The sequence below is a fragment of the Rhinopithecus roxellana genome, chromosome 11 (assembly GCF_007565055.1).
Source record: "Rhinopithecus roxellana isolate Shanxi Qingling chromosome 11, ASM756505v1, whole genome shotgun sequence".
In the NCBI taxonomy this organism is placed as follows: Eukaryota; Metazoa; Chordata; class Mammalia; order Primates; family Cercopithecidae; genus Rhinopithecus; species Rhinopithecus roxellana.
In genome coordinates, this window is record NC_044559.1 from 88,374,374 (window position 1) to 88,390,043 (window position 15,670).

Consider the following 15,670-nt stretch of genomic DNA (forward strand, 5'->3'; position numbering starts at 1 on the left):
AGGGAATTCTCTGGGTTTTGGCAGTCCATAGGAAAGCAGGTGCCTGCCCCACCACCCGGACACCCTACTAAGCCAGCCGCGGGTGGGGCCCTCCTTCGAGGGGATTGCGGGGCAGACGATCACTTCTTTCCACTGAGTCTCTAGGAGGAGAGGGAGATGCCAGAAGGGGCCAAGCGTGAGCCAGGGCAGCCAGGCCGGCCAGGCCTGCCGGCCGCTCCAGCCCAGCACCAGGGAGCCCGCACGGCCGCCAAACACTCCCGGGAGTTTTGCTAGCAAAGGGACCACGAGGCAGCTGCTGGCGCGTCCTGCGCGTGCCCGCCCAGAGGCTCCCCGGCTTGCTCCTCGCGGGTCCGTCCCGAAACTGGCGTGAAACCGATTTGGTGCAATGCGAATGAGCTCCCGCCCGCCGCCGCCTCCATCCCAGCCGCCGCCGCCGCCTGTCGCCATAACAACCGGCCCCCACCCGCCCCGCGCCGCGCCCCTCGGGTCCCCCGGGCCACCGGCCACAGAGCGGGAAGGCGCCCCGCCCTTGGCGCCCCGCATCCGGCCGCCGCGCACCCCCGCCCGCCAGGCGCTTCCGAGCCACGCAGAGGCGCCCCCTCCCGCCGGCGACGGGAAAGCCCCGGCGCCCCCGGACTTGACTCGGTTTCCAGCTCCCCGAGGGGCTGGGGCTCTCCCGCGTGCGCCCCGCACCTGCCGGGGGCCCGCACTCGCCCTCGCCGGGGCTCCAGGGAGCACGACGGCCGCGGCCCGGCGCTCTTGGGAGGGGAGCGGGACATCCCCGAAGGCGGCGCGCTGGAGGCGGGGAGCGGCCGGGGCGCACGGGGAGGGCGGGGAGCCCGCGGGAGGGGGAGGAGGGGGAGGAGGGGGAGGAGGCGCGAGGTGGGGGGGAGCGCGGCTGGCGGCAGGGAGGGAGCGGGAGGGAGGCAAGAAAGTAGCAGAAAGTGAGGCTGGCAGGCGGCGGCAAAGGAGCCGGCGCGCGGCGGCGGCAGGAAGTCTGTGCCCGAGAACAGCAGAAATAAGAGCCAGGGAGGGACCGCGGCGGCGGCGGCGGCGGCGAGAGCGAAAGAGGAAACTGCAGAGGAGGAAGCTGCGCCGCAGCCCGAGCCGCCCGGCATCCCCGCCGCCCCTGCGCCCGCGCCGCGCCCCCGGCGCCCCCTCCCCAGCGCGCCCCCGGCCGCTCCTCCGCGCCGCGCTCGTCGGCCATGGCCCGGGAGAACGGCGAGAGCAGCTCCTCCTGGAAAAAGCAAGCTGAAGATATCAAGAAGATCTTCGAGTTCAAGGAGACCCTCGGAACGTAAGTGGGGACCAGGGAGGCGAGGGTGGAGGTGGCCGCGGCGGGGGCTGCACGGGCAGCTCCAGCTGCCGCCGCCGCCACCACCGCGGCAGGAACCCAGCCTGTCACCGCGTCCTCATTGTCCCGATCTCGGCGCTGCGGAGCCCCCCGAGCGCACCCGACGCGTGGGCCTGCGACCCCCGGGTGGGCGCCGTTCCCGGGAGGGGGAGGGGGCAGCGCCGGGCTGTCAGGGAGCAGCCCACGCGGGCGCGCGACTTCCCACTTCCCCTGCCACCGCCGCCCTCTCCGCTGCCTTCTCCCCACGCGTGACTGTGGGCTGAGCATGGTGGGGATGGCTGTTTACCGGCTGTGTGCGTTTACTCGCCGTGTGCATGGGCGCACCGCGTTGGCGAGACGTGGTCACGAGAAGATCAGCCTCCAGTCATTCCCATTTCTGTCCTTACATCATGTATTCCTATGGAACTGGCATCTGCACGTACTAGGTGTAGGCAAGACTTTGGGTGGCCACGCGAGGATGGAAGGGAAGGGCTTCGCAGTGCTCAGGGTCACACGTGGGCAGAGCCTCACCTGAGGGTCTGTGCATTTCACGCGGGCTCGGCCGCACGCGCCGGGGAGCGCGTCTCCAAGGGAGGGTCTGTGCGCGTCGCTGCGCGGGCGGTGCTCTCCGGGCTGCATCGAGTCCCATGCTGATGGCTGCGTCTCAAGAAAGCAGAAATAATCCGAAGTCGATGGCAGGAACGCTCCAAGCGTGTGCTGCTCAGCTTAGCTGCTGTTCCCTTTCTGCCCAGGAGTTGGGTCTTGTTTGTTTTGTTTTGGAGCAGCTCAAAATAGGTGGGGAGGCTGATAGTGAAAGAGAATCAGGATCTGCCGAATGAGTCTGAAGTTAAAGTTATTTTCTTCCCTCATACGATCAGTATTTGTTGTGCATCAGTATCGGCCAGTGTATGTGTATTCACGCACAAGTGTGCAGTCTGATGTGCACATTTTGCAGGGGTTCATGGAGGTGTTGATTAGGCTGGGAAGAGAAAGAGGAGCTATTTCATGGGATAAATCAGTGCGTTGTTGGGTGCTCTTTCTTTCATTCCTGCTTTTTTTGCGTGTGCTTGTTTTTGTGCTTGGTTTGTTTTTTCCAGCACCACGTTACCCAGATTGTCTTCACCTCCAGGCTCGGGGTCCGCTGCTGCTCAGTCATTTCCCCTCACCCCCACGCAGATCTGCAGGAGGTCCCCTGGAGTGAAGTTGTGAGGGTGGCGTTCCCAGCCCTGCTTCTGATTCCCGGGAAGGCGCACGCTGACGATTAGAGTGGGGTCTCCCTGCTGTGGTTGTTGCCTTTCAGGGAGATCACCTATTTGCTACCTTTGTTGGAATGAAAACAGAAAAAGATGTAGCTTTTTAATAAAGAGGGGTTTGGGGTTGCCTCTCAGTGCAGCCAGGTAAGGGGTTAGTTTGGGTCAAAACTTTTGAAAATTGCCACTGAGGTTTATTCGGGTTTGGGGTTGTGATTCTGAGATGCTCAAGTTACTGAGAGACAAGAAAGCATGGCCTTTGCTTATCATCCAGGACCCGCGCTGTGGCCGCCGATGAGGGGATGGGAGAGTGTGGGGACCCACCCTTTGTGAATGCCTTCCTGTGCGTGGCTTGTTCCCACCCGAGCCCACTCACACTGGCTTCTTGCCTGTAGCCTCCGGGTGACTGATGCCCGGTCCCCTGACTGACTCCTGCAGCTGCACCTCTGCAGTGGCGGGGCTGCTGAGGCTCCGAACTGTGGCTCCTGCTGGAGCACGGTGTTTGGAGATGACTGCGGGTGGTTTCCACCTTGGGGAAAAATGGCGATTTGCCTTCTGGTGCCAGAGTGCATCTCTGGCAGAACAGCCTCTTGGACTCCAGCCATGTTCCCTGTGCGCTTTGGGAACGGGTCCCTCTTAGGGTCCCAAAGCATTCCCTTCTGCCTGGGATGAAATTCTTTGCAAAGGAACTTCCCACTGTAGCGCCGGCAGGGGACCTAGAAGAATGATAGAGGAACAGTGCGATGATCAAGATGTTTTCACTCGACATAATAATCATGGTAATCATAGATGGTATTCTGAAATGTATACCCAAGATCAGGTCTTATTTTACATGCCTTATGTGTATTAACTCATTTAAATTTCAGAGTAACCTTAAGAAGTAGGTATTTACCATTATACCCAATTTGCAGATGAGAAAACTAAGGTGGCAGAGATATTATGTGAACTGCCACACCTTAGCTAGCTATTAAGTGGCGGAGCTGGTATCTGTGAACGGATAGGCAGAGCAACTTTTGATTATCCGTACAGGGTTGACACACTTTGTAGATACTGTAATGGCAAATGTTTAGTAAATAATTTGACTTAACTTTAGTATTTGGAACATGAACTTTAATATTAACGTAAAGAAAACATATTGGGCTGGGCGTGGTGGCTCACACCTGTAATCCCAGAATTTTGGGAGGCTAAGGCGAGCTGATCACTTGAAGTTAGGAGTTTGAGACGAGCCTGGCCAACATGGTAAAACCCTGTCGCTACTAACAATACAAAAATTAGGCGGGTGTGATGGTGCATGCCTATAATTCCTGCTACTCGGGAGACTGAGGCAGGAGAATCGCTTGAACCTGGGAGGCAGAGGTTTCAGTGAGCTGAGATCACGCCACTGCCCTCCAGCCTGGGCTACAGAGCGAGACTCGGTCTCAAATAAATAAATAAATAAATAAATAAGAAAACATAATGATGGCAATAATGATAGCATAATGTTATCTAAACTTGGAAGCATTTCAGAGTTTTGGATTGTCAACCTTTTGCCTCTGTGGACTTTCTTTTTTTTTTTCTTTTTTTTGAGAAGGAGTCTTGCTTCGTTGCCCAGACTGGAATGCAGTGGCACGACCTCAGCTCACTGCAAGCTCTGATTCCCGGGTTTACACTATTCTCCTGCCTCAGCTTCCCGAGTAGCTGGGACTACAGGTACCCGCCACCACGCCCAGCTAATTTTTTTTTGTATTTTTAGTAGAGATGGGGTTTTGCCTTATTAGCTAGGATGGTCTCGATCTCCTGACTTCATGATCCACCTGCCTCGGCCTCCCAAAGTGTTGGGATTACAGGCGTGAGCCACTGCGCCTGGCTGCCTCTGTACTTTCTAGAAGTGGTCCCCAGTTTGAGATGCCTGCTCCACCCTGGTGACCCTGGCCTGAGTCTTAATGTGGAGTTGTGTTCTCCTCCCTTCAGTGTGGATTTTGAGTCTGGTGCCTTCTCTTGTTTTGAATGAAATCTAACAGAAACGAAAGGCATCAACAATTAACCACTGGCATTCATTTCCAAAGTGTGCCACAGTTCCAGTCACTTTGTTTGCCCCACTTTCTCCGTACGTCTTTAAGATACAAAGGCAGGAAAGCCTTGCAAGAAGCAGGGCTGTCAGCTCACAGTGTTCACATGCATTTAAAATAAAGCATTGCAAAGGCTGGAGGAGCACTCACTTTGCCACACTTTGTAGTCTGATATCCACTGCCGTATCCAGGTGTCTCACCTCATGGAGCTGAGCATTTACTGTTGGAAGCTAAGGGGTCAAGACAGTCTGTGTGGTTAGAGGGACCTTGCTGGAGAGTGGGGGCCGAATGGGATTGACAGTTGGCCCAGGAGGGTGGAAAATGAGATTGAGGAAGCAAAGAGCAGCATAAGATAAAGGACTGGGCTTTGTGGTCTGGCCTGGGTTGTCTGATGCACCTCTGAGTCGGGTCTCAGGGAGAAACCTTTCAACCTGTGTTGCTTCAGTGCAGCCTCCTACAAAAGGGAATCCCAGAACATAATCATATCTCTGAATAAGGTGGTGAGACTTAATTATTGTCTATTAATCAACATGTTTTCAGACCCTGGGCACACTATGAAAGCAAATAAATGTTATGTAATGGCCAATTAGGTGGGGTACACATTTCTGTTGGTGTATTTGCCAAGGCTCTTCAGGCCATCTCTATCGTAGCTATCTTTCAGTGACTACTGAAGCAAAAAATAAAAAAAAACCCTAAAATACTATTCAGAGAAGTATATGGATGGGAGGAAAGCTTCGGTGTGGTGTCTAGGAAGCACCCCAGACTCATGGAAGTCACTTCTGCAATTTCCAGGCTGTGAAATGCATGTGAATGGAAAGGCCTGGGTACTTGGCACGTTACAAAATGAATCTCCCAACAAACCTCATTTCCCCTGGGGTGCAGAACATGGCATGCCCTAGAAAATGGATCTTCATCTCCACGGGGTATGAATACATGTTTTTCGTATAGGCTGAGCATTTGAAATTGAAGTCATTCCTGTCTGTAGATGGCTGAACAGGGCATCGTGGAGGATTTGAGACTGGGTTTTAGGTCTGCTTCAGCCATGAAGGGTTTTGTGGCCTGTACGCTGCTTGGACATTGACCTACATTACCTTCTCCCTGTCTCAGTTTCTTCATCTATAAAATCAAGGCAGGTTGGGGGTGGGGAACAGGGAACATGAGATAATTTTCTCTTGCTTTCTGTTTTTTTTTTTTTTTTTTTTTTTGAGACGGAGTCTTGCTCTGTCACCAGGATGGAGTGCAGTGGCGCGATCTCAGCTCACTGCAACCTCTGCCTCCCAGGTTCAAGTGATTCCCCTGCCTCAGCCTCCCAAGTAGCTGGGATTACAGGCACGCGCCACCACACCTGGCTAATTTTTTATGTTTTTTAGTAGAGATGGGGTTTCACTATGTTGGCCAAGACGGTCCTGATCTCCTGACCTCGTGATCTGCCTGCCTTGGCCTCCCAAAGTGCTGGGATTACAGACGTGAGCCACCGCACTCGGCCCATGAGAAAATTTTCAAGTACCCTTGCAACCCTAAGATTTTGTGGGTCCCTGTGTAAGGAGGGCACTTGCTTTTGATCCCTGGGGGCTTTCCTTGTGTGGCTAGGTGCAGGTCATTTCTGTTTGGAGGAAATTTTTTTTTCTTTTTTTTTTTGTTTAAAGACAGAACCGTGCTCTGTCACCCAGGCTGGAGTGCAGTGGTGCGATCATAGCTCACTGCAGCATCAAACTCCAGGGCTCAAGTGGTTCTCCTTCCTGAACCTCCCGAGTAGCTAGGACTGTAGGTGTGCACCACCATGCCTGGCTAATTTTTTTATTTTGTAGAGACAGAGTCTTGCTGTGTTGCCCAGGCTGATCTCAAACTCCTGGCCTCAAGTGATCCTCCCACTTTGGCCTCCCAAAGTGCTGGGATGACAGGCACGTGCCACTGCACTTGGCTCTGGAGGGACATTTTTGTGACCATACTAGTGGCACAATAAGAGCTCAGGACCAGCACCCTGATCCCACTTCGTGTCAATAGCAGTGTGTCTCCTTTTTCATTAAATGAGTGCCTGCTGGGTGCTGCTTTAGGAAGACTGTAAATAGAAACTTCCATGTGTCAAGCACCATCTTTTCCCACTCATCTCATACCACACTACTTATTCTGAAACTGCCCAGTAAATACACCTATTAAGGATACAGATGATTGGTTGGGTCTGAAAGTCCAGATGGAAAACAGACTCAACTTTTCTTTTTTGGTGTATATGTGTTTATGTGTGTGTGTGTTTGTGTGTGTGTGTGTGGTGGGGGAGATAATGCATAGACGCTTGAGATGGTTCATATATTTGACTGGTGGATTTCATAGTCGTTTTCCTGGGGTTACTCAGAATTTGAGAGTCCGTGAGAAGCATTAGGAAGAAATTACTGAGAAAAAAGGAGGGGCGGGAAGCCCCTAGACTTCTCCCCGAGGGTATCCCCGCTGCAGTCTTCCTTAGACATTTGGATTCCCCAGTCCTCTTGTTTTGAGGCGTGATATAAATTCAGCCTCTCATACATTTAAAAATAACGGTTGAACACCTGCTATATTCTAGGCACTGAGGAGACGGCAGCGAGCAGACGAGAATGCCTGCTCTCCTGGAGCCACAGAAAATACAAGGAGCAAAGAAGGGAAAGGAACAGCACATTAGAAGCTGCAGGTTAGGCAGGAACCAAGAGCCACAGGGGATGTGTGGGGTGGGGCGGTGGCAGCTTGAGGTGACACTTGAATTCAGATCTGGAAAGAGCCATGGGACTGTCTGAATGTAGACTCTTCCGGTCAAAGGCGGCCACAAGGGCAAGTGCCTGATGCGGGAGCCTGCCTGGAATTTTTTTTTTTTTTTTTGAGACAGGGTCTCAGTCCGTCACCAGGTCAGAGTGTAGTGGCATGATTATAGCTCACTGCAGCCTCAACTTCCTGGGTTCCAGCGATCCTCCTGCCTCAGCCTCCCGAGTAGCTGGTACTGCAGGCGTGCATCACCACACCTGGCTGATTTTTTTTTATTTTTGTAGAGATAGGATCTTGCCTTGTTGCCCAGGCTTGTCTCTGTAACTCCTGAGCTCAAGCGATCCTCCCACCTCAGCCTCCCAAAATGCTGGGATTATAGGTGTGAGCCACCATGCCTGCCATGCCTGGCATTTTTGAGGCCCAGTGGCTTCCAGGAGGCCATGTGGTCAAGGAGGGAGGAGTAAGGGGAGCTAAGGTGAGAGAGAGATAGGGGGAGGGTGAGGACAGGGTGGGTGTGGGAGGGCAGGTTGACAAGGGCCTCATAGGCTGCAGTGAAGACTTTGGCTTTAGCTCTAAGAGAAATGGAGAACCTTGGAGGGTTTTGAGCAGAGGAGTGACTTGGTCTGATTTGTGCTTTTAATGATCCCTGGGGAGACTGTGTTGGGACCAGAGGGTTGGGGTTCAAGGGCAGAGGTGGGGAGATCAGTTAGGCTCTTGCAGTGATCCAGCTGAGAGGTAATGGTGTTTAGAATTGGGAAGCAGCATGGAGGTGATGAGAAGTGATTGGATTCTGGATGTGTTGTGGTTTTTTTTTTTTTTTTTTTTTTTTTTGAGACAGAGTCTTGCCCAGGCTGGAGTCCCAGCTACTAGGGAGGCCGAGGCAGGAGAATGGCATGAACCCGGGAGGTGGAGCTTGTAGTGAGCTGAGATCGCGCGACTGTACTCCAGCCTGGGCGACAGAGCGAGACTCTGTCTCAAAAAAAATAAAAAATAAAAAATAAAATAAAATAAAATAAAGTTAGTCGGGCAGTGGAGTGCAGTGGGCGTGATCTCGGCTCACTGCAATCTCTGCCTCCCAGGTTCAAGCAATTCTCCTGCCTCAGCCTCCTGAGTAGCGGGGATTACAGGTGTGCACCACCACGCCCAGCTAATTTTTGTATTTTTTTAGTAGAGATGAGGTTTCACCATGTTGGCCAGGAAGGTCTCGATCTCCTGACCTCGTGATCCGCCCGCCTCCGCCTCCCAAAGTGCTGGGATTACAGGCGTGAGCCACCGCACCCAGCTGGATTCCGGATGTGTTTTAAAGGTGGACCTGGTAGGAATTGCTGGTAGACTGGATGTGGGGTGTGAGATTCCCCAAGGACTTGGGGTTGGAAGAACAGTTCATTTGGTGGTTTTGTTCAGTTTCACCAGGATTTCTCAGAGCACCTGCTCTGTCTGCCCATTGTGGGTGCCCTTGTGTTGGGAGACTCTGGAAACAGTTTACAGGGGCAAGCTCACAGCCTTGGGCTTCTCGGCTCCCCCGGGGAGGGATTCTGAATTTGAAGATGAAATTCTCGGAGGGACTTCAAGGTACCTCCTCTTTTGTCACAGTAGGAAACGCCTGTGATAGGCTGGAAATGTTAGCAGAGGAAAGAGCTGCTTAATTCTGTGAAAGTGCTGTTTCGTGCCTTTAGAATTATCAATAGGAAGAGCTAGATCAGGCCGGCGGGGTGGCTCACGCCTGTAATCCCAGCGCTTTGGGAGGCTGAGGTGGGTGGATCACCTGAGGTCGGGAGTTCGAGACCAGCTTGACCAACATGGAGAAACCCCGTCTCTACTAATGATACAAAAATTAGCCGGGCGTGATGGCACATGCCTGTAATCCCAGCTACTCGGGAGACCGAGGCACGAGAATGGCTTGAAGCTGGGAGGTGGAGGTTGCGTTGAGCTGAGATTGCGCCATTGCAGTCTAGTTTGAGCAACAAGAGCAAAACTCTGTCTCAAAAAAAAAAAAAAAAAAAAAAAAAAAAAGAAAGAAAAAAAAGAGCTAGATCACTTTGACAGGTGGGCCTTTAACCTCTAACTGTCCAAGTTGACTTGGGAATTCAAAGCCCAAATGCTTTCAGTGAGAAATATAATAAATGTGAGAACTCTTACTACTCCTTTTCTTTGACAGGATGTTTTATATTTTGTGTGTGTGGTTTATTTTATTTTATTTTATTTTATTTTATTTTATTTTATTTTATTTTATTTTATTTTATTTTTAAACAAGGTCTTGCTGTGTCTCCCAGGCTGGAGCGTAGTGATGTGATCGTAACTCACTGCAGCCTTGAATTTGTGGGCGCACGTGATCCTCCCACCTCAGCCTCCTGAGTAGCTGCAACTACAGGCCCACACCACTATGCCCGACTAATTTTATTTTAATTTATTTTTATTTTTATTTTTGTTTTGAGACGGAGTCTCACTCTGTTGCCCAGGCTGGAGTGCAGTGGCACGATCTTGGCTCACTGCAAGCTCCACGTCCTGGGTTCACGCCATTCTCCTGCCTTAGCCTCCCTAGTAGCTGGGACTACAGGCGCCCACCACCATGCCCGGCTAATTTTTTGTATTTTTATTAGAGACAGGGTTTCACTCTGTTAGCCAGGATGGTCTCGATCTGTCTGCCTTGGTCCTCCAAAGTGCTGGGATTACAGGCGTGAGCCACTGTGCCTGGCCTAATTTTATTTTTTGTAGAGATGGGGTCACACTGTATTGCCCAGACTGGTCTCCAACTCCTGGGCTCAAGTGATCCACCCGCCTCAGTCTTCCTAAGTGCTGGGATTACAGGCGTGAGCCACCATGTCTGGCTTAAAAGTTTTTTTTTAATTGAAAAAAGATAACAGGCTGGGTGCTGTAGCTCATGCCTGTAATACCCCAACACTTTGGGAGGCCAAGGTGGGCTGATCAGTTGAGGTCAGGAGTTCAAGACCAGCCTGGCCAACATGGTGAAACCTTGTCTCTACTGAAAATACAGAAAATTAGCTGGGTGTGGTGCCGTGCACCTGTCGTCCCAGCTACTCCAGAGGCTGAGGCAGGAGAATTGCTTGAACCCGGGAGGTGAAGATTGCAGTGAGCCGAGATTGCGCCACTGTACTCCAGCCCGGGTGACAGAGCGAGACTCCGTCTCAAAAAAAAAAAAAGGAAAAAAAGGTAAAGATAACAAACTTCAGTGTCCTTATTGATTAGTAACATGAAATCTGGGAAATGGGAGTTTGGGTAGAGTTTGTTCCCAGATAAGCTAATGATGACTGTGTCTCAAGTACAAATTTCTGGTTCAGACTTGGCCACTGAATGGACAGTGACTAGGTTTGGCTGGTGCCAGGTGGACATTTGTGTGCTCTCAAGGGAGGATTTCAGGGGTTAACTTGTGGAGTTTTTCTTTGGCTGGGTCTCTGCAAATCTCTTTAATCTTCCCTTTCCCTGAATAAATCTCCTTAAATCCCCTTCAATCTCTCTCCTCCTGCTTCTCCTCCTCTTTCCTCTGCGAGGGCTTAGGCACTGGTCCAGCAGAGAGTTGTCACATTACTGGTCAGCTTGCCCACCGGCGATATATTTCCTTTTTTAAATTTTTTAATTTAAATTTTATTTTTTGAGATGGAGTCTTGCTCTGTTGCCCAGGTTGGAATGCAATGGTGCGATCTTGGCTCACTGCAGCCTCCGCCTCCTGGGTTCAAGCGATTCTCCTGCCTCAGTCTCCCGAGTAGGTGGGATTACAGGTGCATGCCACCACGCCCAGCTAATTTTTATATTTTTGGTAGAGGTGATGTTTCAACATGTTGCCCAGGCTGGTCTAGATTTCCTGACGCCAAGTGATCTGCTCGCCTCGGCCTCACAAAGTGGTGGGATTACAGGCGTGAGCCACTCCGCTTGGTCATTATGTTTCTTTAATTAATGAAGGAACTGCTTATAGGCGGCCACCATGAAGCTGGTGCTCGAGTCAGCAGACCCAAGTTATTTTCCTGGTGCAAGATGGTCAATTCCGTGCTTATTTAGTTCAGGAGGGCACATGGACTCCGGGAAAGATTCCAACCTGATCTCGGTTCATGTTCTCTATGCCCCTTTGACTTTCTGTGGTGAGGGAGATCTCTTTTTCTTTGGGGTAGTTTTTTATTAGATCTCACTTGATTTTCTTTTCTTTTGTTTATTATGCAGTGTATTGATTATTCAGGCTCCAGTTAGATCAAAGGTTACCTCCAAATACATGCCATAGGTCAAGTTCATTACGCCACAGACCAAGTTCATTTTATATCTTCAGCTGTCAGTTCTCCATGTCTTGTGCTGTTTTTCCAAATCTTTCAGCAGGACTTAGAAGTGGAGAGATTCTAGCCTGGAGTGCTGGCTCGCAACTGTAATCCCAGCACTTTGGGAGACTGACGCAGAAGGATCACTTGAGGCTGTAGTGAGCTATGATGGTACCACTACACTCCAGCCCGGGTGACAGAGAGAGACCGTGTCCCCACAGAGAAAAAAAGAAAAAAGAAATGGGGAACCAGGTGCAGTGGCTCATGCCTGTAATCATAGCACTTTGGGAGGCTGAGGTGGGTGGATCACTTGAGGTCAGGAGTTCGAGAACAGCCTGACCAACATGGTAAAACCCCGTCTCTACTAAAAACACAAGAATTAGCTGGCATGGTGTTGCGTGCCTGTAATCCCAGCTACTCGGGAGGCTGAGGCATGAGAAACGCTTGAGGTTGCTGCGAGCTGAGATTGTGCCACTACACTCCAGCCTGGGTGACAGAGTGAGACTCTGTCTCAAAAAATAAAAGAAAAAAGAAATGGGGGATTCTGTCTCCTGGTTAACACTGAACCTTCAGAGCAAACCTTTCATCGGGTGTGTTTGCTGAGGCCAGGTAGGGGTGGCAATGGAACGTAATAGAAAGATGGTTCTGGTGCAGGCATTCATAACGGAATGCCTCTGGATCGATTCCTTAATCTCTCTGAGTTTAAGAGGGAGATAGGAGTTGCTGCCTGGTGGGATTGTTGTAAGGATTCAGTGATGTGTGTGAGGTACCTGGCACATAACTGGGATTGAATATACAGTAACTGTCATCAAGCTGTAGTTACCTCCAGCAGCTGAGGTTGGCTTCCGTTGGACATTTGGGGCCGGTTCCGGTGGGGAAGAACACGTCAGTATCTGTTGGAAATTGACTTTTGGAAGCTCTTGTTGCAAATAAGCAAGATGGTGCATATTAACCCTCCCCCAAAATTTGTGGTTTCAGAAATTATAAACAATTCTTCAGTCAGCCAGGGAAGAACGATCCACAGTTGTTCTTCCCGGTACAGTGAGTAGCTAACAACGTAGGCTCGGAGGTTACACGGATATGGGTGAAAATCCTGGGTCCACAGCTTCCTAGCTGTATGGCTTTGGGCCAATTATTTTACCATTCTGAGCCTCATGTCCTCATCTGTAAAACAGGATAACACTTGGACCTCATGTGAGGCTTGTGAAGATGAAATGAGGATGCATGCGAACCACTGAGAGCCGTGTGTGGCACGTGGGTGTGTGCGCAGTCAATGCCTGCTCTCTGTCATTTGTCCCTGCTCCTCGGAGGCCATTTCCACAGATTTGGAAGGCCCGCTGAGCCATTCAACATTTGCTCCCAACAGGGGTGATTAGTTCATGTAATGCTAGCATTAAGCAAAAGACTGCCTGAAACGTCCTCTGGCCCAGCTCCGGTGCTGGAGTGACCTAGTTAGCTCTGTGTCCCAGGCTCAGCCCTCCCTCTGGGTAGCTTCTCGGCTTTTTTTTTTTCTTTTTTTCTGCACCTCTCCCTGCACCCTTAGCTGGTTTTTAAAAAGTCTGTCCCTCTCTCCATCAGCCTGGGGAAGAGTCGCTTCTCACTGCATGGAGGTCTGCAGGCAGCCCGTGGGTTCTCTTTGATTCAACATACTTTTCTTTTTGGAAAATTGCTTCAGTCTTTCTGCTTTGTTTCTTATGGAAACTCATGTTTTGATTTGATGACTCAAGGAACTTCCTTACGGTGTCTAACCATCATGGAGTTTCGTAGTAAAACCTATAGGTACTGAATTTATTTTAATGCTAGAGTATTTAAAAATTGCAGCATACGTGTGTATATACCACATAAGCATACATAACCATTGATTTAAAATATTTTTTGGGGGGATTTTTGCATGGGAGGTGGGAGAAGATCTCAAAAGCTTTAAATGTCCCAGGTCACAGGATGTTAGTGTAACACTTGGGGAGCTAATTTCCAAATCAACCATGATTTCTCCTCTTGACCTGTCCATTTTGGTCCCTGTGGCAGCCAATGTCTGGGATCTTGATTTATTGGTGCCTTTATCACAGGCTGAGCGGAGAAAGAGAAAGCTCCTCCAACTGAAAGTAGTCAATATTTCTAGTTGTTGAGAGGACCTTTCTCTGTCTTTCATGACCACAACACAGATCACTGAAATTGGTTTTACAATAAATTGGATTTGATGCTGTAAATGGAATCCTAAAGGTATCGTGTTAAATAAAACCTCAGACAGTTTCTGTTGTTCAAGTGGCAGTCTTGCCTGCCTTCCCCACACAACCCTGTCCCTTCGTGCAAGGTCCAAAGTGTTGTGAAAAAGAAAAACGCTAAACCTTTGTAGCTTTGGAAAATTTGTGGATGGAGAGAAGAGAAGCTGTACGAAGCCAGGAGGTATCGGAGTGACCAGTCGGCCAGCGTCCCCTGCCCCCAAATGTCCTCCCATTTATGGGCTAATACTTCCTTAACCTTGAAAAAAGACTGCTTCAAATTTGCCTTAAAACTTGAGAAGATATAAATACCTCGAAATAGGTTGAGAGGCTGCCAGTCATTTACTATGTAAGTGCTTTTAAGGAAAGAACTTTTTCTCAACACTTGATTAGCATTTGAATGGGAGGCAGAAGGAAGAAGTAATTTCGTTCCTGGAGGCTCACATGGGTGGCAAACTGGGGAGTTGAGGGCTGAGTGAGGCAAGGTGGGAATGGTGCACTGGGGCTTTGGGGAAAAGGACCCGCAAGCCAGCCTACATCAACTGTTGCCGAATTGGGTCCTGAACTGTCCTGGGCTCTGGAAAGGGAGGCTGCTGTGTCGCTGCCTCTCCGATCTTCCTTTCTTCCAGGGCCAAGCCGGGCCTGCAGATACCGTCAGAGCTCTGCCGTGGATGCCACGGCTTCTTTAGGTCGGAATAGGATCCAGGTCACCATGAAAAATTCCACTTCTGTAAGAAAATACGCCTCAAAACAACAACAACAAGAAGCTTTCAGTGATCTCTTGGAATGGATTTTGCGTATAAGTTGGGGACAGCCTGTATTTGGCAATAACGTACAAGAATTATGCTCCTTGGATGTTTTGGGTGTGTGTTAGCATGGTCAGTAAAAATGGAGTTTGGGGCCCTAGTCGTGATGGACAGACAATGTTGGCTTTCTGTGGCCCTTTCAGCTTATTTGACAAATGGATATAAATTCGATATAATAACAGGACTTCCTATTTGACTGTTTTTTTTTTTTTTTTTTTTTTTTAGATGGAGTCTTGCTCTGCCGCCCAGGCAGGAGTGCAGTGGTGTGATCTCGGCTCACTGCAATCTCTGCCTCCCTGGTTCAAGCTACTCTTGTGCCTCAGCCTCCCGAGTATATGGGATTACAGGGATGCACCACCACACCCAGCTAATTTTTATACTTTTAGTAGAGATGGGGTTTCACCATGTTGGCCAGGCTGGTCTTGATCTCCTGACCTCAAATGACCCACCCGCCTCGGCCTCCCAAAGTGCTGGGATTACAGGCGTGAGCCACCGTGCCTAGCCTATTTGACTGATTTTTAAAAATTGTGGTTGAACATCTCCTCCAGCCATCGAATATAGCTGACCGATATTACCTAAGTGTGGGGCTCCATCTCCTGGCTTTGGAGCCCCCCTCCCTCTGTCTCTGTACAGGGAAGCTGCTGCTTTCTTTCTTCCCTATTAAACTGTCCACTCATTAAAACAAAAAACAAAGCAAAACAAAACAAATTGTGGTTACAAAATACATAGTATAAAACTTGCCATCGTAACCATTTTGAAGTGTGCAGTTCTGTGGCATTAGTACATTATAGCATTGACCAACCATCGCCACCGTCCATCTCCAGAACCCTTTCATCTTCCCACATTGAACCTCCACTCCACCTGTGAAACACTAACTCCCCGTTCCCTCCTCCCTGACCCTCTGATACACACCTTTCCACCATCTGTCTCAATGAATTTGGCTACTTTAGGTACCACATAGAAGTAGAATCATGTGATACAGTCATCCTTGGTATCTCCTGGGGACTGTTTGCAGAATCACCCTG

The 15,670-nt window shown here is 50.3% G+C and overlaps 1 protein-coding gene across 1 annotated transcript; it reads left to right on the top strand.

The window, feature by feature from the left end:
- The first annotated feature begins 385 nt into the window (after positions 1 to 385).
- On the top strand, positions 386 to 14,917 carry LOC115900316 (translation initiation factor IF-2-like). Its single transcript, XM_030940162.1, has 2 exons — positions 386 to 1,297; positions 14,871 to 14,917. Exon 1 carries the CDS (start codon positions 386 to 388, stop codon positions 1,253 to 1,255), a length of 870 nt encoding a protein of 289 aa, XP_030796022.1. The 3' UTR covers positions 1,256 to 1,297; positions 14,871 to 14,917.
- The last annotated feature ends 753 nt before the right edge of the window (positions 14,918 to 15,670 follow it).

What these genes read in the sequence shown, in the direction of transcription:
- LOC115900316 (XM_030940162.1), top strand. Translation starts at nt 386, where the DNA reads ATGCGAATGAGCTCCCGCCCGCCGCCGCCTCCATCCCAGCCGCCGCCG.